The following is a 24,788-nucleotide window of genomic DNA, read 5'->3' on the forward strand; positions in this document are numbered from 1 at the left end:
CATAGGACTGCTGTGTTTGACTTCTAAAGATCCTCACAGGTCAATGGCCTAGTAATTATGTATAAACCTTGTGTCAAGTTGTATTCTGCCCTCACTTAGAATGATGTTTGAATAGAAATTAACAATCATCTGTCAACATGCTTGGCAATACAAATGGTGTAATTTGGATCAATCCATTTTGCACATACTTGGAGAACATGGCAGTAAGGCCTTTAATCTTTTCTAAACATGGGCTGCAGCTAGTCGTTGAGATCTTTTACTCATACTGGCAAAAGTGTTTACCACTCATAATGCAACATAAATGCTCAGAGATGCCTCGATTTTGTCAATGCAAATGCCTTGGAACAGTTAGTCAATACCCCCACAAGCGGTGATAATATCTTGCAGCATCGCTACAGTATCATCCTCCCTGGTAAGATCGAGCATAAAGTGGTCACTTTCAAAGACACCATCTTCCCCAATGTCTCTCTAGCTAGGTCAGACATATAAACTTCTCCTAAGCTGATTACAGCCTCCTGGGGGATGGTATAAACAGCTTCACATCCCCCTTCCCCTCTGTAGGAACTGGCACCAATATCCAAAACTATACCAAAGCACTATACAAGCATTTATATAGATGGATGGAATCAGGAATACCTGACAGGACTAAATCATCCTCCACAAGGAAGAGTAAACCTGTCTGGTGGACATGAGCAATAAATAAACTCTATAACAAAAGGAACAATTTGCTCTCCAAGACCAAGAAGGAGCAGGTGCCAAATTGGAAGCAATGTCTCCTTAGCCTGAACAAGCAATTAAGAGCACCAGTGAAGTCCTCCAAAACAAACTTTGACTCCAAATTGGCCACATCTACTAGAGATGATCATAAGGCCTTTTTCACATATGTCCGCAACCTCAAAGAAAGCACCCATATCTGTTCAGAACTGGTGGTTAAGGACACCACATATACAAATGCTGTAGATATAGCAAACTTGCTGGCTGACAGATTAATTGAAAACTTCACCCCTCTGTCCCCCCATCAGTAAATCAGGACATTCCCAGTACCTGCCCCCTTCTGCTTATAGCTAGGGAACAGGTCATCGCTGCTTTCTCAAAGGCAAAAAATGCAGCCTCCATGGATCCCGATAACATCCCAGGCTGCATCTATGTGAACTCAAGCAGGAACTTGCAGTACCATTAGGCACCCTATTCAACTAAAGCCTGAGTACCAGCTTTGCCCCAGCTGAGTGGAGGACAGCCACTGTCATCCCTTTGCACAAAGGTGGAGCGTCTACTGATCTGGGAAATTATAGACCGATCAGGCTAACTAGCCTGATCTGCAAGGCCATGGATTGGGTTATCATGGATCTCATTAACAAGGACATTGGCAACCTCCAAACACTCATTCTGACACAGTTTGGCTTCATTAAAGGGAGATCATGTCTGTTAAATTTGGTCAACTTCTTTGAGACAGTCACCAAAGCTATGGATATGTGGAAGATGGTGCACACAGTCTACATTGACATGGCCAAAGCCTTCACCACTATTCCCCACTTGGGCATAATAGATAAAGTCTCTCAACTGGGTCTCAATCTCTATGTTACCAGATGGGTAGCAGCTGGCTCCCTGATAGAACCCACCTTGTCAAAATAGGGGAAGCAACCTCAAGCAGTAGACTCGTAAAAAGTGGCGTACCCCAGGGTTCAGTCTTGGGGCCTCTGTTATTTGGGATACACTTTTCTGACATGCAAGCCAAAACCAGTGGGCTATGGCTGACAAATTCTGCAGATGACTGCAAGCTGGGTGCTGTCATCAGTTCTCCTAGTGATGTGAACATCTTCCAAGAGGGTCTCACTCAGACAAATGACTAGTGCCAGAAACATGGCTTCAACCTGAATACCAAAAAATGCATCATCATCCCCCTTTGGAGAAAGTGACATCCCCAAAAATCATCACATTAATAACAACATACTAAGCATGCAATCAGTTGTGAGGGATTTGGGGAACCAAGTTGATAGCAACCTGACTTTTGACCACCTTGTTGCTTCCACTGTATGAAAAGCCTTCAACATGGCATACCTCATAAGTAAGGGTATCTCATCCAGGGACAAGGAGGTCATAACATACCTGTATTCGTCCCTTATAAGAGCCATTATTGAATACAAAACCCCTTTCGGCATGTACCTTGCAAAGCATATGCAGTAGCTGGAGATAGCACAGAGGGGCCTCACCAGGAGAATCTAGGGCCTCAAACATCTATCATACATGGATAGGCTAAAAGCCCTATCCCTCTACTCAGTTTCATACAGACTCCTCAGAGGTGACCTCTGTCTGGTATACAAGGTGATCACGGGCCCTGCCTTGAGGGGACTGCTGGATATCCACAAGTCAAGCTCCACTCAAGTAACCTGCACATGCAGCCTCATCCTGGTCTGTGACATAAACAGAAATTGTTGGTGGGACAGATTTGTGTCCCAGAGACTCCACCATCTGTGGAAATAGACTCCCTCTCCAAGTCAAGCAGAGCAACTCTTTACCCCTTTTTAAGTGCAGCCTGGATAAGTGGATGGGAAACAGAAAATACATCCCTGGGGTACCACTCGTGTCCCTGCTGGACAGAGGCATTGGTGGCTCTCTTGTCTAAACAAGGTTCAGGTCTTGGCTAGCCTTATAAGGGCCTCAGGGCCAATAGCCTAGTAACTTCCTATGAGTCTATATAATGATTTCTTATCTTTACTGATAAATTACAATACACTAGTTGTTTAAGAGGCTATGTTTACCCAATATTTCCCAGAGGCAAAATATGTAACTTGAGAACTGTCCATTACCTAGATAACATATACATCTATGTAGTTACTGAAACATTGTTCCAGTCTGTGGAACACACTCCTTCTAGTTTGGCTTTGCTATCACTTGTTCAGGACCAAATGTAACAGTGCGATCATGTCCTTATTCATTAGAGGTCTCATATTTATGCATTTATCCCAAAATGCTCAACCTTGAATTAGGCTTATTTCAAATAACTCCCAACAAAACACATGTTTAGTTTATTGTTAATTAAAGGCTTCTCTCTGTGTCTCCAAGGGGACAAGATGAATAATGAAACATGCTACCCCCGCTGAAAGTCAAGACAAACTGCTTTTTATTAGAATATTATAATTAGCGAACTATCAACTAATCTACATATGCATCCAACAAATGCTACATTTACACCTTTCTTGACATTAGCAATTCCAAATCCCTGGACCAAATAGTCACTCTCCCTACTTCTACGACAGGCAAAAACCTCATTGACATTGGCTTAACTAACTCTTTTGCCTCTATAGTTCCGATAATTTATCTATATACAAGAACTTCTGCAAAACCAACCTATTAGATTTTACTGACTTTTTGAAAAACATAAATAGCCCAACCACCCTGATTCCTTGGATATTGATACCCCTATCCCCAGCCAAAGTGTGGAATAATGAAATCCATAACATATAACAGGAATATTCTGAGCTTTATATAAATCTTACCCTCCAGCTCATAAAACAAAACTATATGAGATTAATGAGGAACTCACAAATAATATTAAAACTGTACTTAGGAGCACAAGATTCGATAAGGACAACCATAAGATATCTTTCAGCTCTGCAAACAAAATCTATAGCAATACTCTGTCATGGTCTGAATTCATTGTAACTTCACTAACAAACTCATTTCTAATTTCACTTCACCTAACATAACTTTGCCCCCCCCCCAAAAAAAAAAACAACTATTTCAAACTAATCCCCTGCCATCAACACTGATTAAGTCTCAAAGAACCTTTCCACAGGATATGCATCTGAAGAATGGCAAAATACTGTAATCATGCACGTCTATAAGAACAGTCTCTCCACTGACATAGGTAGCCATAGGTCCATCCGTCTCACTAGCCTTATCAGTAAATGCATGAAAAATATTACTCTAAAAGAAGGCAATACCATTCAAGACTGCAAAGACTAGACTCTTTACAGTTTGGCCCTGTTAAAGGCACAATATACCTACATAATCTTGTTAGCTTCTTTCAAAAATACATTGAAAGCCCTTGATGAAGGGCTTTCCATCCACAATGCCTATCTTTATTTAGCCCAAAACTTTTTGTACCATTCCCCACTATGGCAGTAGAAATAAGTTGCCTTACTGCCCCTTTGCAGTATCAAACAGAACTCACTCAATCACAATAAATTACTTTGAAAAAACTGGACAACTTAAAGCCCAAAGAAGGATTGCTTTGTCTTTTCATTGCTTATTATTTTGAATAAACCAGAAAATGTAAAGCTCAAACAAGGTCCGCTTCATGTTTTATTGCTTGATTTTGAAAATGTGGATTTTCTCTTCTGGTTAGCTGTCTGCCTGCAGAAAAAAAAACTATGGAAATACAACAATGGATTACTTCAAAGAGGCTTTTTCTTCTGTTTCTTCTCAATCAGAATAAACAGTATCCTCTCATAAAAGTAAAATTCAACTAGAGTCATCCTTCAGAGTCCTGCCTACACCATCTTCTCTTTGGAATCTATTTCTCTGACTAACCATATTTATAGATTACTTCAAACTAGGAATTGTGCTAAATGACTGCTCAATTTCATTGATACTTCAACAAGTCCTTGATCACACTAGCAAATAACATTTTAATCACTGATCATGCTAAATGCAAAGAAATTTAGTGCAATCACCTTTACTAAAAATACTGCTCCTGTACAGTCTCATATAAATGAAATTCATCTCAAGTTTGAGAAAATGATCTTGGATTTATAAACTTATATAGACAATATGCTTTTCTAAGGTCAGCATGCCTCTAATGTTTTCAGAAAATTCCATAATCTTCCTTATCATATCTCATCTTTTGTGGGGTCTTGTCCAGGTTCTCAGTTCATGTTTCTTTCTCTTTATTCTACACTCTTTTATTTGCATCAAATAATACAATGCTCCATTTGACACCCATAGCTCTAAACAACTCTCCCAACCAGAAATACATCATACTTTTATAATCAAGAGAATTCAGGGTTTAAAGAGTCTCTCTTATTTGGATTAACTAAAAACTCTAGCCTTATTTTCTGTAGCTTGCACATTGCCCTCTGAACTAAGTCAAATCATGATTGTTGCAACCTCCTTTCACTTTAATGGAAAAACTCCTCAGTAGTACACATTCCAATGACCTAGTTCTGTCTCAAAATATGAGTAAGCCACAGTTCTTTTCTAGATTTATCAGAGTCTGCCTCCACACCTAGCTTCACCAGCACATTACACAGATTAATATCCTACCACCATTCGAACGTCAAATAAGTGAATGGATCAGTCGTATGAATTCATCCTGGCAATAACTTGCTACTTACGTTTAACTATTCAAGACTAAACACTGGTATATCTCAATCCTTCCTATTTCTTTTATGCATTTTTCCTTCCATTTCTCCAGATGATTCCTAATTCATTTCCTTTGTAGTATAATGCAAGCTGATAATAGTCTTCTTTTCTGAACTATTAGGTAATGCTTGAAGGTTCTTCTTCTTTTGTGGCATTTTTAGATAAGCCTTCAATTATTGACATACTGTTGGCATAATGTAAAGCTACGCACCTATGAAATAAGACCAGTCTGTCATCATCATCATCATCATAATCTTCCCCCTTTTCCCATGTTCTACATGGCATTGGGGTGTCATGCCAACTGTTGCCATCCCTCTTGATTCATTGCTATTCCCCGACCTTCATTGACAGTTATGCTTGACTGTTACAGGTCTTCACATAATCCATCCACCTCTTTGCCGGAACCCCTCATTTCCATTTGCCTTCTTCCTGTCGGTTACAAATCTTTCTCACCAGAGCGTCTTCTGCTTTACTGCACATGTTTCCAAAACCCTGTAATCTGTTTTCTTCACTTTTCTGCAATTGGAGATACTTGGGCGTCTGCTTTGATGTCCTCATTTCTTCATCTGTCCCACAGTGTACATCCCACCACCCATCTCAGGCACTTCAACTCCATCACCTCTAGCTCCTTCAACTGCCTGCCTTTACTACCCAGGTTTCTATACCTTACAGTAGTACTAGTCACACCAGTGTTTGGTACACCTTACTTTTCAGCTTCATTGGGGTTCTTCTGTCATATACTACCACTGATACTCTGTGCTAGTTGGCTGCAGAGGCTCTTATTCTAGCTTTGATCTCCTTGGTCAGACTTCTGTTCTACTCAGTCACCCTTTCCAGACCTGAAGCTGTTATCCTGTTCCACAATTTTCTCTTCTATTTCAATTCTCATCTTCTTTTGATTTCTCCCATTTGCTGCCATTATAACTGGCTTATCTGCACTCAGTTTTGTCATGTTTCTTCAGTTTTGCATTTCATTCTCCTATCATTTGCTGAAGTTCTTGCTCAAAGTCTGCCTCTAATGCCACATCATCTGCATACAGCCACTTTGTTGATCTGACCCACCCAACCTGTTTGCTAATGTAGTCCATCACCAGTATGAATAGCAGTGGGCTCAGAACAGAATACCGTTGCACACCCACTCCCACCAGGAACCTCTCTATGAATCAGGGTTCTGTTCATACTTGAGTCATTGTGTCCTTGTACATAGCCTGCACTAATTCTGTCAATCTTTTTGGAACCTCGAAATACCACAGAACTGCCAAAATCAGCATTCTTGGGACCTTGGATTATGCTTTGTCAAAGTCTAGAAATGTCCACTCGGACTCATTTCTCATCTCCAGCTTCTTCTCAACTGTCTGTCTCACTGCAAACATTGGGTTGGTTGTGCTGCATCTGATCTGAATCTGAACTGCTCATCTCACATGTTATTTTCTACTACTCTGGGGATTCATTTTCAATCACCCCCTCCAGAACTTTCACATACTCTGACAAGAGTTTAATACCACTGTACTGCCCACAGTTTTGAATGTCCCTTTTATTCTTGAACACTGACATTAGTTTGGTTATTCTCCAGTCATCTGGGATACACCTTTCTCTCCATACTGCTCTGAGTACCTTCAGGAGCCATTTCACCCCTATCTCACCCAACATCTTTAGCATATCTGCTATGACCTTAAATGACCATGCTGCTTTCCCTGACTTAATTTACCTTAGTGGTGTGCTTACTTCTTCTAGGATGGGCTCATCCTCTTCTGTCATCATAGGCTGTGTCTGAGGCAGTACAGCTTCAGTGGGATTTTCTTCATTTGGAAGCTTCCAAATATATGTCCTGTGGACTGGTGAACATGCTGTTGCTGGAATCCCTTATGAAGGGTGACTGAATATCTTCTTTTTCTTTCTGCCTTTGTCTTGCAACCTGATAGAATTTCTTTGTGCCATCTACAGCATCACTTTCCAGAAGCTGATACAGTGCCTCTGATACTTTGTTCTTTGCTATTGCAACTGCTTTCTTAGCCTCTTTTTCACCAATCAATATTCCTTTTTAGCCTGGTCTGTCTGTCTCTCACTATTTCCTGTACTATTTCCTTCCTTCTTGTGATGACTTTCTGGGCTTCTGCATTCTACCACCAGCTTTCTTTACCTAAGTTATATCCAAACCTGACTTGGCTGCATATCTGTTCTATAGTTCTCACATATGCTGTCTTGATGTGCTGACATTCAAGCCCTGAATATTTCTTTGAACTCTTGTACTTTATCTCTAGTCAACCTGCAGCCTGGTCTCTATTGACTTTAAAGTCTTTTCTGGCCACTGCTTTCAGGTGATTGTGGCAACCAGTGGTTTATGCTGAGGCATAACTGTTTCACAGGGGATGACTTTACAACAGGTGATACTATCCAAGGCCTCTTACCTGATTTGCATGTTTCCCTGTCTTCTCTGTGATTTTGTGACTGTTTCTGTTGCTGAATAATGGACTGGATTCCATAAAGTCATGTGCCAGACAGTAGTCTAGAATGGCCTCTCCTTCTTTATTCCTATTGCCCCATCCATGTGGACCCTGGCAATCCTCATATCCTGTTCTGTCTGTCCCAACATGTGCGTTTCAGGTCACCCATTATCAACATCCATTCATGTTGTCTTGCATTATCTAGTAGGTCCTGAGGCTGCTTTTTAAATGCACTCTGATTGTCATGAGTCTATTACTAATTTTTATAGCATCCCTAAGTCTTCTAATGGCTCTCGCTAACCACAATTCCCACACCATTTCTAGTCTATCCTCCTCCAGAGTAGTAGAATTTGGATTCCAAGCCAAGTGCCTTTGCTGCACTACCCTTCCATCTTGCCTCCTAGAGTCATAGGATGTCCATCTTCCTCCTTACCATTATGTCATCCACTTCCAAGCTGTGTCCTGTCAGTGGATCAAAGCTTTAGATACCATTCCCCACTCAGGAATTATTGATAAAATCACCAAACTAGGCATCAACCCCTATATCACTAGTTAGGTTGCAAATTGGCTCACAGAATCCACACTGTGAAAGTAGCAGACTCCAAGTCAGACTGCCAACTAGTCACAAGTGGAGTTCCACAGGGATTGGTTCTGGGTCCTCTCCTGTTTGGCATCTACTTCTCAGATGTCCAGACCAACACAGAGGGATGCTGACCAAGTTCACAGATGACTGTAAGCAGAGAGCCATTATTAACTCACCAAGTGATGTAGACATCCTACAGAAAGACATCACTGAGACCAATGACTGGTGTTGAAACCATGGCCTTAAGCTTAATGCCAAAAAAGTGTCATCATCCCCTTTACAAAAAACTCAGTTCCCACTAATTACCACATTGATGAGAGCCCACTGAACACTGAAGGTGTTATAAGAGATCTGGGGACATGGGTTGACAGCAACCTCTCTTTCGACCACCACATTGCCATTGTGGTCAGAAAATCCTTCTATGTGGCACATCTCATTACCAAGGGTTTTGCATCCAGAAAGAAAGAGATCATCATCTGTCTCTACTCTTCCCTCATTACGCCAGTCATCAAGTATAATACCCCATTTGGCATGTCCCTCACTAGACATATGCAACAGCTGGAAATGCCACAAAAGTACCTCACGAAGAGGATCCTAGGCCTTAAACCACATGTCCTACATGGACAGACTCAAAAAACTCCGGCTATGCTCTGTCTCATATTGTCTACTAAGAGACAATCTCTGCTTGATTTACAAAGCCATGTCTGACCCAGCTCTGTTAGAAATGCTACATCTAAAGAAATCCCAATACCACAAGATCCAGAGATCTCAACCTCATTACCACAATCAACAGAACATGTTGGAGTGACAGGTTCATAACCCAGAGACTACCCATGCTCTGGAACAGACTTCCCATAAATGTCAAGCAGAGCACTTCACTGGGCCTCTTCAAGAGAAATCTTGATGAGTGGATGGCAAATAGAAAGTTCATCCCAGGGATGACCTCAGTGGCTAGTCTTGATAGAGGCACTGGGAACTAACACTGGGCGGCATGATGCCAAGGCACTCCTATGGGCTAGGCTTGTAAAGGCTCCAGGGCCATTAGCCTAGTACACACCTAAGAACCTATCAACCTAGGAAAGTAGCAGTCCTTAGTTCATGTTTGGCAGGTTTATTTGTTTTATGTCCAGCTTTCACTCAACAGAGTTATCCCAGGAAACCCAATCTGGGTAAATGGACACCAGCTGGCCAGTAGCTCATTGACCCAGGGCTGCTGGGCTTTATGGTGGGCACACACTGGCCAATAAGGACACATGCACTGCTCCCACCATTAGCATGGGTACCTAGATCAGAATAGGAGAGGTCCTCATCCCACTTATCAACAAATGCCCATGCCCCTTTTTGGTGACATTAGTCAACACAACCGAATAACTTTGCTCCATCAAGTGACTAGCCATGACATAACTCACACTCTGTGATTTGTGATCTTCTGTCATGAGTATACTGCTCACCATGGTTTATGCCCCAAGTGGTTGGTCTATACAAGATTTCCCTCTTGAGGCACCATCTAGAATTTGTGCTGCTGCCATAACTCCATTCTTGGGTGAGTTTGATGTGGAAAGACTCAATGTATCTTTGGGAGAATTGAGGAACTCCACAGAGACACAGGGAAAACATGCAAGCTTCACACAGGTATTGTCCAGAGGTCTGGATTGAATCTTGTACATTGTCCGTGGAGGCCAAGACATTAACCATTATGTCAACATGTCATTTTCTTTTATTCTTTACAGTCTTGTACTGCTTGTAGGTGTTTCTGTAGTTATATCCTATGGACATATCTAGGCATCTAATATTGCCTATTCATATTTGTATTTTTATTTTCAAAACCATGCTACATATAATATATTGAAAGAGTTCATCTTAAAGCTTACATAATGAGTAACAAACTGCTTTGGCATTTGACCTCTGTCCTGAGTTGAGAAAAAGATATTAATTGTTGTTTATATACTATTTATTTATATTGTAATAAATGCAAATATCTCATCATCTAAGTAACACAGACTGAAATGCTTTGCCTTATCTGAAAGCTCACAGATGGGTAAACAAATGCTGCTGATAGTATATGTGTATCTTGAGTGCCTGCTGACATACTGCAAGTTGATTACAAAATTAAAATTTACTGTATTTATTATCACTTATAAAATTCGGTTTAAAACCTATAATTTAATGAATACTACCACCGTGTAGATATGTTTGTGCTAAACAGTTTGCCATTTACATTTTTTTAGTTTCCCAAGATACAAACATTTCTTTGAAATGTGATTGCATAACTTCATTTTGTAAAAATGATTAAGATGCAAACAATGGAAGTTAAGAGTATAACTGTCCAGAGCTCCAGTGTAATGAATGGGTTAAGGCTATAAAACAGATGGGAGAGAAAAAGACAAAGGAGAAAAGGTTATGAAATCATGATGGTGTTGTAGTGCAGTTTTTTCAAGTAGACTGAAGTTCATAGGAATGGAAGAGTTTACATTTTTGCTGCAATGCATTTGAAATTCCTGACAAATGCACTTGTAGTGTTTAGGTTTGTTGGGAAATTAAGACAGTTTTCTCATAGGTTGGTACTAGGCTATCAGCCCTAGGGCATATAAAAGCCTAGCCAAACAATTCCCCAGATATTTCTTCCCACAATATTTACTTCCCTGCAACCCTGTCAAGCAGGGCGACTGACGTGATCTCCAGGGTGAATTTCCTATCTCCCATCCAATCGCCAGGGTTCCTTTCTCAGTTTCATAGATTAGTACTAAACTAAGGCCTAGCCAATTATCCAACTTGAGAATCAAATCCTGAATCTTGCATTTTATAAGGTAAGCACCTTAACCATTATGCCAACCTCCCACCTTGAACTATGCTATTGTACTTCAAAAGGCAGAAAGATTGTTTTTTTTTTTTTTTTTTTTTTTTTTGAAAATAGTGCTCTATAACTAATCATATCAATTTCTGGCATTTATTTGACAGCTTTTTACATTTAGTGTGAGAAATTGTGTTGAATAATGTTTATGCTTTCCAAACAATATCCCACAGTTCTGCAACTTGCAAATGGCAGTATCAGTCCAATTTGATAAAGTACCACTGATTAGAGAGTTATCAGAGTATTTTGAAGGATTCCAGTTAAGTATATTGATGTGGTTGGAATGTGGATCTATGCATCTTACATACAGTATTAAGAAAATCCTAAAGTATGCATGCTGTAGCCAAGGTCATGTTGTGTTGAACAGGGAATACTAAATTCTCCTAAAAGTATGAATTCACATGAGCAGTTATCAAGGTATCAATTTAGGGGCAGTGTAAACATATTAGACTTGTGCTTCAGTTTATGTAAACTCCCATTTGCGGTAGTGATTGCTGTTAAAGCAGCTGCTGAGTTGCATGAGGTAGAAGATTGGTTGCAATGGAATGTGGAGGAAATGGAACTGCTAACCATAACAAGACTTCCACCTTTCTTTCATTTGTGATCTCTTTTCTGCCAATGGTGAAAAAGACGATATGCAGTTCTGAGTCAAACATCTATGGTGTCAACAAATGTGCTGCAACTGCTAATAAGTGAAAATTGCATTGTTGCAGCCAGGCTTAGAGTTCTTGTTTCATAGGCTTCAATCATTTAAGTTGCATTATTTTTACACTTTTAGTTATTTGCCAGGAGTGACTTGGTACTGTAGGGGCTGTATTGGCTGTGGTAGGAATGGTGTTTATCATAGCTGGACTAGGATTGGGTTCAATGTATCCTGAACAAAGTAGCAATAATATGATAAAGATAAGTAGATGAAGTGGTTTAATTGGTGAGTTTCTTATGTTGTGGGGCTAGTGTGATATTAATCCTTCATTTTTATTGGTATATGGTGGGAGAAAGTTTACGTAGTCTAAGCTTACTATGCCTATATTGTAAGGTGTCTTTGTTGAAATAAAAGTGCCAATGTATGTTGTTGTGATGTGTGTTATAAGCTTCTGAGTTTAAGGGTGTTTTTTTTTTTTTTTTATAAAATATTACTGAAATAGAGATGCTGGATAGCATGCTTGTTATGTATGTTGGCAGAGTACATTGTTTAGGTTTGGAGGATAATTTTGCAGTGGTGTATTTAGATTTGTAGTATGTGCTTGCTATTGATTATTATGCATATTTTAAAGCAGGTAGTACGGGTTGTATGCAAAAATATGTAGTGGGGACTGAAAATGTATTTGCAGTATGTGTTTTTAGACAGATGGAAATGTTTTTTATAACTTATTATATTATTGCCTGAAGTAACTATTAGCATGACTGTGATAGAATATTACTGATATCAACTTCCTGTTACAGAAATTAAATAGTACTGTACAAAAAGAATTATATTACTAGACAAGGAAAATATGACTTCTATAGGCTATGTGCTTTGAGTAGAACTGGTAAGAAAACAGAGACAATGAGTCTTTAAGAGGTCAGGGTTTTTCTAGTAAGGTGGGTAGAGGCTGAAAAGTTTAAATGTAGTAATAGGTGGTGTAGTTGGAACAAAGGGGTGTGGAAGGATAGTGAAGGGAGACATACTTCTTGCTCTATGTTTAGGAAAAATAGTCACTTATCAGCTAATATGAAAATCACAAATGTATATAGAGAAACCATTAAAGTTTCTTCTTATAATAGTAATTTTGATGGATTTGATGAAGGGAACAGTTGCAAAATAACAATACCAGAAATAACTGTAGCAGGCAAAATTGAGATACTGATTTCAACTCCAATATAACATTAAGTGAATGAAACTGATATTAAAAATGTAAAGGATACTGGAAAAATGCTTTTTGTGGAGAAGCATTCCTCCTGTACTCTTCATGTGACGACTTCATGTCTGTATCTATTTACTTAGATATATATCTCAATGAGTGCACAGCTGTGGAGAATGGGCAAACTGTGTAGGAAGGGAGATTTGTTTTCCTGCTCAGCCTCTGTATTACTCCATGGCTTATAACAGTGTAAGCACACTCACACTGCACCTGTAGCTCACAGTATATATGTGAGACATAAACTTTCTACTTGCGCATTCCTTCATTCCAAAACCAGAAACAACATATCACAAAAAGTCTATCAGAAATATTAAACATACAAAGCAGAAAAATAGCTAAAACAGTGATAATCACTGAGTGGGATGAAATAACTGGTCTGATATCTGTGGCTTCAGGAAAATTTAAGAGGCTAAATGACATGCACTTTGATGAAGTTGTGAGGGTAATTTATTCCAGAGGCTAGACATTACTGAAGAAAAAGTATACAGGAAAACAAAGGCAAGTTTTGGTGATTGTGCAAGGAAGAGTGACCGCAATATGAAAATGTCCTGTGTTACATGCCCAGATACAGCTGACAATAAAGCAAATACAAGACAGAATGTGCCCTCTTTAGCTAGGAGACAAAGTAAATGTTGAATTGTAAACAGATAAATTCTTTGGTGGGGGCAGTAGTGAATCCTTCTAGAGAGAAAGAAGTGAATTATGCTCATCTGTTGCAATCTGTAGTGAGTTCAGAGAACTCACCTGTCTGAAAATTAGTTAAGAGCACATGCAGCAAACATTAGGCTAACTGGCAAAGAAAAAATAACGGGTCTGTACTTATATATGTATGATTTGCAAGAAAGTGTTTTGCTTTGTAGAGCAGATTGAGTTTCTGATTAGTTTTCAGTATCATCTTATTTATATATTGGGCAAATGTCAGCAGTTTATGTAATATGTTGCAGAGGAATTTTTAAGGGAATGATTAGTTTTGGTGAACATTTATCCATATTACAATTTGAAAATGAGCATATACCAGAGGATATTACTTACTACAGTCAGATAAAAAAGTTTAGTTTTAGGCTCATTGTGCCCGAGACCTGATTTTTCATATTTCTTCTCAATAAATTGAAAGCTGTTTAGAGGTTGTACTTTTACTGAGTGGACTGATTTTCCAGCACATACCACTGTAGAATCACCAAAATATTTTATTAAGTTTAGTACAGCTTCAGTGAGATTGCTCCCAAAGAAGGAAGGAGACCCATTACTCACATTTAGGGGTCATCTCCATTGACTGGTTCAGAATAAGACACAGCCTTTTTCAGGTAAAAAGCTTAAGTTTAATCTTCGGGTAGATCTTGAACCACTTCAGTAAGGGGACAGACATGGCATTTTGTGACAAGCTGGACAATGCTGTGTGATGCTTCATAGTGTTGAATGTCTCAGGCCAAGAAGTACTGAATGCACCAGCTTGTCTCATATGGATCTGATATCGATATTGATAAAGGTTTGTTAGTGAAAGGTATTTCTTTAATACATAGATTGTATTTCAGACTGTTTTTTTTTTCATTGCTTCTTAGACAAAGCAAAGTTAGAGAATTCATTTCTTTGTTATAGATGACGTCTTTAGCTAGAAGCACGTTACCTGCCTGTTTTGCATTATAATATATTATGTTTTCTTATTCCAAGATGGTGGATGCCCAGTAAGTACCCTCTCCACAGAGCTCCTTGAAAAAGTTAGCTTATCCTGATTAAAGCCAAGCTTCCAGCAAAAGGAAGAGCAACTTGTAAATAAGAGTAATCTTCAGACCTGTGGATATCATACTGGACTCTACTTACAAAACCTTGGAGTTAAAAATGCTAATCTGCTGACTGCTTATCTACACAAAGCTATCCACGTATAAGTCCAGGCCTGAATACAGCATTATATCCTGAATACAGCACTGCATCCTTACAAAATGTTCCAATATCTAAAACACCTCAGGATGCCAAAAGAGAAGGAAACAGATACAATGGCGATCCAAACCACAAAAACAAAATTCTCTGCCATAGCATCTCCTGAAAAAGATAGTTTCCAAAAGACAGAAAATAACTAAACAACAAGAAATGTCTAAACAGATGGCTAAGTAGAATCCTGAAACCAGCTTCCACATGAATGATCTTAAACAAGTCTTACTTCCACTCCAAACAGTGGTGCAAAATTTCTCTGACCAACTTTCCAGCTTTGGTAAGACAATAAACAAAATAGCAGAATGTATGGACATTATTGAATCCAAAACGCAAGACAACGAATTTCAAGTAAGCAAACTGAAAGAGGAAATTGGTGTCAAAACCACTGCAATAATGGAAATGCAACAGAAACTAGTGGACTTAGAAGCTAGGAGCCGTCACAATAATATTCTAATCAGAGGACTACCTGAAAAGTATGAGCACAATCATCTACCAGTGATAATTAAGCAAATCTTTGAAAGTATAATTCCAAATGAAGACAATACCAGTGTGATAATAATCGAGAGAGTCCATCGCTCACTACATAAAAAGCAGGACTCAAACTCACCGAGACAAATATATGCCAAACTCCTCAATTATCAGGATACATAAAAAATTTTGCTGGCAGGCAAAAAGCAAAAATATGTGCTATGGAATGCTATCAAGTTAACGCTGGCACAGGATCTTCCTCTTGAGATAAAGAAAAAGCAGCAGAGCCTTGCACCCTACGACACTGATGTAATCAAGCGTAAAATAAAATTTCAGATGTGATACCCTTACATCCTTATCTGTTATCACAAGGATAATAGATATATGGCAGACTCACTTAAAGAGGCAAAATTAGCCTTTTTTGAAAAGCTTTGGCAAAGCTCCGGAGCCTTAAACTCCTGCAGATAGAAGTAACCTTCAGAAATCAAGACTTCATCTTTAATTTCTCTCCAAATACTCCTCTGAATTGCTATTTGCCCCTAAAGACTTATTTCAGTTAAATTAAATTGTGGAAATCTCAACTATATTCACACGCTGATTATGGGTTTGGAGGAACGTAAAATGCAGTAGGCATTTGGCAGAGGAAGACACTTCATGTAACACCCTTAAGTATTGCCATCAAGCACCTCTCATATATGCACCTTCCACTTACAGGAACAGTAATGACTGCAGTCTCACTCAAACGAGTAGCGTTCGGCTAAAGCCTCACTTAAACAATGACAAAGTGGATCATATCAAACACAGCAAGACTTTTTTTTTCTATTAAGTGACTAACGCTAAGTAAAGATGCTATGTCGAGAATACTTGTACAGTGAAGACAGCTACTCAGACTTACTCATTGATCGGTAAATACTTGAATACTGGAATTTTCCTATGTAACTAACTAACCTAGCTTGAGAGAAGTCTAGTTGGAGCATGGGTTTACTGCAGATTTACTTGTGAAGTTCCCAGGTACTCAATTGTATTTCTGCAGCTAAGACATATCTAGTATATGCCCTGCAGAATTTAAGCTTTGTACTCTAAAGACGCAAGTCTGCCTGTTATTCATTAAAACATTGAGGTGTTAAGACTGATGATCATAAATGATATTCTTATGTCTAATCAAACGAGAACAGAGTACTAATAGTTTTGAGGGCAATCCTTGGATAGAACTTAATCTATTTGCATCAATAATAGGCTGAGTACATTGTTTGATTGGTGATCTATTCTCAGAATATTGCATGAGTCTCTGATGGTAGTGTTGACCTGTAAAATTTTGAAGAGTGGAAACTGCTGTTCTCCTTTTTACTGTTATTATATGAAATGGATGTGCTTAAATAGAATTGAAGAACTAGATTGAAATGTGTATTTACTAAAATACAACTGTCAATTAATATATAAGGAGGATGCGCCTTACACTAGACTTTAGACACAGTTCGGCCAGGCATGCTGACGTTAAATGTATTATCTGATAAGTTAAATCCAGATGTTGCATTTCACTACAGTGTTCTTTTAAGGCTTAGAGCTCTAGATTATAGATATGTAAGTGGATTCATTCACCTTAAATTAGCATGAGGTTTCTGCAGATTAGTCAGTTTATGATAGTCAAGGCTTGAATTCGCAAACCTGAACTTTCTGTTCTGAAACATTGAATAGAAAACTTCTTTACCAAATGCTTGAATTACAGCAAGATTAAGTATTCTCCTTTATATTCCCTCATATAAATACTGCTAAGCTATAAATCTCTATCTTCTCATTGATGAGCAAAATTCTTAAACGAATACCATCTTAACTAATTCCTAATTTTATTTACAAATAAGGAAAGTATAAAGATATCTTGCTGTCAATTATTATTGAGTCTCTAAATATAGCGACCGAGGTTGAGAAGATATAGCCCCACCTATTTAGTTATACCAATTACTTAATTGGCTAGAATTCACTTGAACGGTTTATGACCTCGATAACTCCTACCTCTAGATGCACCTGAACTGTAATGCTGGCTACCTTGAAGCTAGAAGGCAGATAAGAACAACATCATTTAAAACATAGGCACTAACAAATAATAAGATACTACATTTGGCACCAAGGATAAAAAGGAGTCGAGTGGTACTGTGGTGTTAGTTAATGAACGACCTATCTTGGATAGTTTTAGGAATGTATATTAGTTCACGTTTTGTGCAATAATCCAGTCATTTAGGATTGTCAAACTTTAAAGGCTACACTCTTGTATTAATAGACCAAATCTCACTACTGACCTACCTTTTAGACTTTCATTTCCAAGTTCTACTGGGTATGGGAGTTAAGTGGGTAGGCACAGGTTTAGTTCTGGAAGGGTTAGGTGCTACTAAGTCAGACTATGATTTTGAAGATAACAGAGGAAAAAAATCTGGGAATTTAAATGCAACAAAATTTCCATAACAAATATGCTGGTATCTAAAGTACATCAAAATATGTAAAATGTGGACGATAAACTTGTGGGATGCGAGGGGACTGCAACATAAGAAAAAGAAGAAGTTATTGATGCACCTAATATTTAAGTCGAAGGCTAATATCTTTTTCATGCAAGAAACCCATATGTTGGAAGATGATTGGCAGGGGGATACAAATAAGAAGTGGGTTAAAACCATCATTGCTTCTAGAAACAGTTCGAATTCCAAGAGGGTTGCTATCATAGTTAAAAAAAACATTCCAGGATCCTATAATTGAGTTTAAAACTGATATAAATGGTAGATGGTGTTACTTTACAACATCAAACCCTAACCTATCAAAGCCAACTCTATTTCCCAATTTAACAGGCCCATATTTGAAACAACAACATTTTATCTCTGAAATTCACAACCTACTATGCAAATTTCCAGGCCATTATTTTATAATAGGGGGAGACTGGAGCACACTGATAGATCCTGCCGCTGATTCAAGCCTCACTCTCTCTAGCTGACCTCATATCAGACTTCCTCCTCCTTGACCCTGTCTCCTTTGGAGAAGACTCAGAGAAAGGTAATTATTATACATATTACTTTAAATGCCATAACCCTTGGTCTTGATTAGATTTCTTTTTGATTTATTAATTGGGCAGATACACTGTCGACATCCAATCATCGCAGATGCAATTGGTCCTTAAATAATTACATTATTCTTAAATCTGAAGTGGTTAAAGATGTTTCTGATATTCTAACAGAGCTAGACAACAACCTTAACAATATTAACATTCCTCTTGATATACAATGGGCGGCATGTAAGGTAATAATTAGAGGCTTGTTGATTCAAAAATCATCTTACTTCAAAAAAGTGGGGAAGGAAAAGGAGAGTCAACTAATTAATGAACTTAAGGACCTTGAAAGGAAACTACAGACAACCCATTGCCCTGAGTTGGAAAAGCAAGTAAGCAAAGTACAAAGAGAATTGTTTGACTTGCATCAACAAAGCTACTCAATGCAAGAATTAAAATATGTACCAAGATATTCTGAAGGGGCACAAGTCCCATCCAGAATGCTTACGAGAATAATAGACAACTAACAAGAAGCCTTTAGAATAACTCTTTTACATTACCAAGATAAGATATTCAAAACAGATGGACAAATTATAGAAATACCTAAGGAAATCTATACAGAAATCTATAGTATGAACACCCAACACATTTCTAGAAATAAAGCTGAAAATATTTTAAGAAATCTTGAATTTCCTAAAATTTAAACTACCCAAGCAAAACTCCTATCAGCCCCATTTAAAAAGCAAGAAATAATTGAGGTAATCAAGAACTTAAAAACAGGCAAAGGACCAGGTCCAGATGGATACACATCAGAATTTTATAAGACATTCAATCTGAGACTCTCCTCTATGCTCTTAAAGGTGTTTAATCACATTAGAAATAATGGGATAACTGATCTTCACATGAACAGCTCCAAAACAATACTGATTTCAAAAAGCACTGTTAACAGAGCTAATCCCCATAATTATAGACTGATTGTCCTGATGAATGCAGATATCAAAATTATAGTATCTCTACTTGCAGAAAGACTAAAGAAGTTTATGCCATCAATCATCTCTCTGGAACAATCTGGATTTATGGCTAACAGACATACATGGGACAATACTTTATCTCTAGACTCTATGATTCCACTTATCAAGAAGGAAAGGAATCCTAGATATGCCTTAGTTTTAGATGCTTGCAAAGCATTCAACAGGGTTATCTAGAACTTTCTATTCACATTCCTATACTACTTTGATATCCTGAAAGACTTCATCAATCTTATAGAAACCTTATATAATAACTCACATACATATCTATATATTACTAGAGCCTTATCAAGTCCCATCAAAATAACTAATGGAACAAGACATGGATGCCCACTTTCACTACTTTTATTCAACCTCTATATAGAACATCTCTTCCTCCACATCTCGCAAAGAACCTTCCATTCAGTTCCAAGAATATTGAATTCCAAAATAATGCTATCTACATTTGTGGACAATCTAAAAATTTACTTCAGTCTTCCTACTACAGACCTTAATAAAACTGTATCATCGATAAATGAATACTCAGAAGTTGCAAGCTACTAAATTAATCTAAGAAAATCACATATATTTCCCATTAACCACTTAAATCACAAAGAAGTTTACTATCCAGATTCCCCCTTTAAAACAGTCTACTCCATTAAATATCCTGGAATAACCTACAAACATAACCACTTATCCATGCTACAAAATAATGTGTTTAAATATGGAATAATATTGCACAAGACCTAGATGGATGGAAACTATTAAAACTATCTATGATGTCAAAAGTGGCAATCATTAGAATGAGTGCCCTACCAAAATTGTTATATCACTTTAATGCTACAATGTCAATGATTCCAAACCACTTTTTTCACAAAATAAATAAGGAACTAGCCACATTTATTTGGTATCTTAAATCAGTGCAAATTAGCTATGCAAAGTTAATGTGTCCCAAAAAGAAAAGGGGCTGAACTTATCAGACTTTCAGCTCTACTATAAAATTACCAATGCACTCAGACTTACTTTAATCTCACATCTCTCAAAGAATAGTGAACATTGGTCTCCAATATGGGTTAAGGTCTGGCACCAACATGTGTTTTGCAGTAAAGCCAACCCCAAAGCCATACCCTACATAACTCCAGCTAATATTAGGAACCTCAAACTGAATGATATTTTAATGGCCAGTATAAAGAACTTTCAGGAATGGATGACAACCCTAAAACCTGACAATGTCCTATCCCTTCTTCAACCTAGCCACTTGAATTCAAATATCAAACTAAATAACAGGATGCTAAATCTATTGGAATATCCACAAATCAAGGACTGCACTGTTTGGGACATCTATAAACATAGAGACAGAACACCACAAGAACTGCAGAAGCGTTAAAGGTTAGTAAGAAATACATCATCATTTTAAGACAGATTATGGAGATTCCTCCAGCAACAATTAGGGATTCACCTGTAAATGAGATAGACTTAATGAGGCTCTTAGAAATTTTGGAAAACCTAGCCAGCAAAAAGAAAGCAATCTCAGATACCTATAAACTTGTTAGCTCTTTCATGTATGAAGACTCACTGCTATACTCCAACTACTGGGTCAACAGATGAATCACATTTTCAAAAGAACAGAAACATAAAGCTGTCAACCTCACTGTCAATCTTTCTGCATTTAAAAAACTAATATGTACACAACTAATGATTAACAATAACGTGTATTATACCCCCATGATTCTAAATAACTTTAATGCTAAATCCTCGCCAGAATGCAAATGCTGCTCTTATCCCCAAGCGGATCTTTTACACATTCTGGGATTCTGCAAATACTCACAGAATTTATGGTGCTCTCTTAAGATATGACTAGGAAAATATGTGATACCATAAATTAACCCTATGCTGGGAACTAGCAATTCTCCATATTACAGACCTGAATCTTACCAAACTACAAATGCATACTCCAATCACTATATGCTCACTTGTTAAACTGTACATAACCAAAAACTGGTTAGATCACATCAAGCTGTCATGGGAGGGTTTCAAATCTATGGCCACAACATATATATCCTATCAAAGATTGATTATAATGAATGTTAAGAAACGTATCTACTATCAGAAACTTTGGAAGTTACTCTTTGAAAATATCTTATTCACCTGATAATAGCTCAATTTTAGTTTTGATGTACTTTGACTACTATGGACTGGTTATTTTAAATAAACTTTTTTTTCAACACAGTTATGGACTTAAGCAAAGCAAGATTATTACATCCCAGAACTATAAATCAGGATTGAATCACCTGGTTGTTCCTCATTTCTTTGCAACTAGCCTAGTAGCACTATTGTAAATGATGCATAGTTTTAGAATTAGAGCAGTGTTAGATAGTGGCTTGTTTATGCAATAATTGTAAATCTTCTGTAATCAACAGTGTATCTCATCTCATGTATTTTTCACTCTTTATGCTTGATGCGTAAGAAATAGAATGTTATTGATAAAAAAAATTATGCTTTCTTTTAAGCTTTCTGAAAAATAAAAGTATGTAGTCCATTATATGAGCAACTGATAGGTCAGTCACATATTTCTTCATATTTGCAAATAATATGCCAATGCTGTTGAACTTTACAATAACATGAATACAAAAGAAATACATTTCTTACCATAAGTGATTTCTGATGCATATGATCTCCTTCTAAGTATAACCTTGTAGGATGTTGTAGGATCGTATGGTATGCAACAGTTCAGTGTTACGCTGGTATTACAATAAAACAGTAAATTCCCAGGAAAAATTTTCATATCGGTGGGCAAAGGGATAAAAATAATTGTTGTGTTTCCACGATCTGTAGTTGCTTTTCCTGAATAAAATTGACAGCTGTAGGTACCTAGAATGCAAAGCCAATTATATATGAATCATTTCATTCATATTTGTAAATGACTGAGTGTAAACATATGTGTACCTGTAAGCAAACCTATTCAAGTATTTCAGAATCCTCTTGTTCATAGTACAAAACTTAGGAAACACACCTGAAGACTGATGTTTTCAAAGACACTAATGGATGGCAAACTCTATTATTGCCAAACTGCAGGGGAACTAGGACACATATTTTCCTATCATTCATATTGGTTCTTTTGTAAAAATAATTGTGAATTAGCTGCTGCAGATTAACTAGACAATTCAAAAGGATAAAATCCAACTAAATATAATTACGTAAAAAACAATCAGTATATAATATCAGATATATATATTGATACATGTTGCTAAAAAAGGAATAACCCCATCTTGCTTGCATAGCCACTGATGCTAAATTTCAATTATGAAATTGCATACAGACATACAAAATCTCTAAAATTGACTGATACATGTCATTACCAGTAACTAGCATTAAACAATGGTCAAAACTCTGAAAAAGCAATTATATTAATTCATATTAACAGCTGCTATTTGAAGTGTTTTTGAAAGCATTAACTCTGTTCATCAATGGATATGCAGCCTCCAGTTCAATGGCATTATTAGATCTGTCAGCCATCATTACTGGGGGCCCAATTTCAATGGATCCCTTTAATGTCCTAGCAAACTATTTCTACTTTGTCTACCTACTTCCTTCCTTCCTTATGTACTATTTACCTGACCATACCTCTAACCTAAATCTGGGATAGACACATGGCTAAGACCTACTTTAAAAAGAAGTTAACTGCAACCTTAAAAAGAAGTAAAGCACGCCTTCCTGTCTCTTTTCATTCATAGATTTAACTGTTAAGCTTATAACCTACCATACTTCCAGAAGTCTGAAATCACTGATATGTTAAAGGAAGTTGAGTAGTTAAAAGTGAAATGGTGATAAAATAACAATAATGTTATGTTGTACTTAGTGTCAGAGTTGGCTGCAAGTCTGCAATAGGGCAGCATCTGAAGTATGAAGGAATAAGGATCACTGTACTTTCTCAGTACTCTGAAACTGACTCTAGTTTATATATTAGTATCTTTTTTATGCATACAGTTTCTGTATTCTGTGACGATGCATGTCAAAAGGTACTGAAGAACTTAACTTTTGTACCTAACATTAGATAGGAACTCTAAAACCACCACAGTAATGGGCAATACAAACCCAAGGTTAAAATTATCCAAATAGCTGTTGCAGTTGAACCACTTCAGGACAGAAAAAAAAAAAACATAGTCATCAAATATCCATGCTAAGCAAACCATTTGTCTTTTATAGAAGTTTTGCCACTAAACTCTACTAATAAAACAACTAATAAAACTTTGAAGATTAGTGCCAGGGAATGTGTTTTTTCTACTTTGGAGTGGTTCAGCTGCAATAATAATTTTGATAATTTAAGATAAGGTATTTGTTGCTGGTTCCTGTGCTGATTTTAGAGTTTGTTTAGATTTTAGAAGCATACAGGTGCAGCCAGTATGTTCTTGCAAGATATGTTTCATATTCTTTACAAGAATTTCAGTCACCTGATTTGTCTTTTGAGAATTTTAACATACTGATTCAATAACTCACACAAGTTATGGTGACTCATCTGTCAGGCGGTACAAGGGTAGTGGCCAGTGATAACATTCTGAAGTAAGCTGTTTTACCCCCAATTAGGTCATCTCCTAAAGAGGTAGCAGCTAGTACTACCAACCTGCACTCTACTTCAATTACCCTGATCATGGTTTAATACTTCAGTTAATTTCAAAGGACCAAAACTAAGTAACAATTATTTTTCTGAGCAGTTTGTATTGTCTGAGAAGAAAAGTGAACACATTCAGAAATCTCCACATTGAAAATGATTATTTTAAGGACTGGATAGTTCCAAAGGGAATAAATGGATTGAAAGAAAATTTTGAGTTACATCGACAACTCATGGATCCTTCCCTCACAACTGTTCTGACTTTTGCAGAATTTATTTATTTTATTTTATTTTACATTTGTTAACCGGGAGAAAAGTTCCAATAGCATGTCATAAAGAAATTACACAAGAATATCATACAGATATATAGGTTCCATAGAAACATAAGTTATGTATAGATTAACAATTCCTTTAGTAAAGTAAGAATGTCAAGATTTTTGTTTTGTATATTTGGTCTGTTCCTCATAAAATTTGTGTTTTTTTTTTGGCAGAACACTGAGGACTGAAGTCACTTAATGACATATAGTTTCAGACTTCACAAAATGAATGCTAAAACAAATCCTCTTATTCTAGCAACTTTTTTAAGTTTATAAGAGCAATATTT

The 24,788-nt window shown here is 37.3% G+C and overlaps 1 protein-coding gene across 1 annotated transcript in view; it reads right to left on the reverse strand.

The window, feature by feature from the left end:
• The window catches only part of LOC122794948 (adhesion G protein-coupled receptor F5-like), a 719,027-nt gene that overhangs the window by 415,670 nt on the left and 278,569 nt on the right, over window positions 1-24,788 (reverse strand). The window contains exon 6 of the mRNA XM_044063541.1: window positions 22,225-22,446. Coding sequence (XP_043919476.1) covers window positions 22,225-22,446 — 222 coding nt within the window. The remainder of the gene's footprint in view (window positions 1-22,224; window positions 22,447-24,788) is intronic.

Source organism: Protopterus annectens, chromosome 2.part1, assembly GCF_019279795.1.
Source record: "Protopterus annectens isolate FY-2018-M chromosome 2.part1, PAN1.0, whole genome shotgun sequence".
In the NCBI taxonomy this organism is placed as follows: Eukaryota; Metazoa; Chordata; order Ceratodontiformes; family Protopteridae; genus Protopterus; species Protopterus annectens.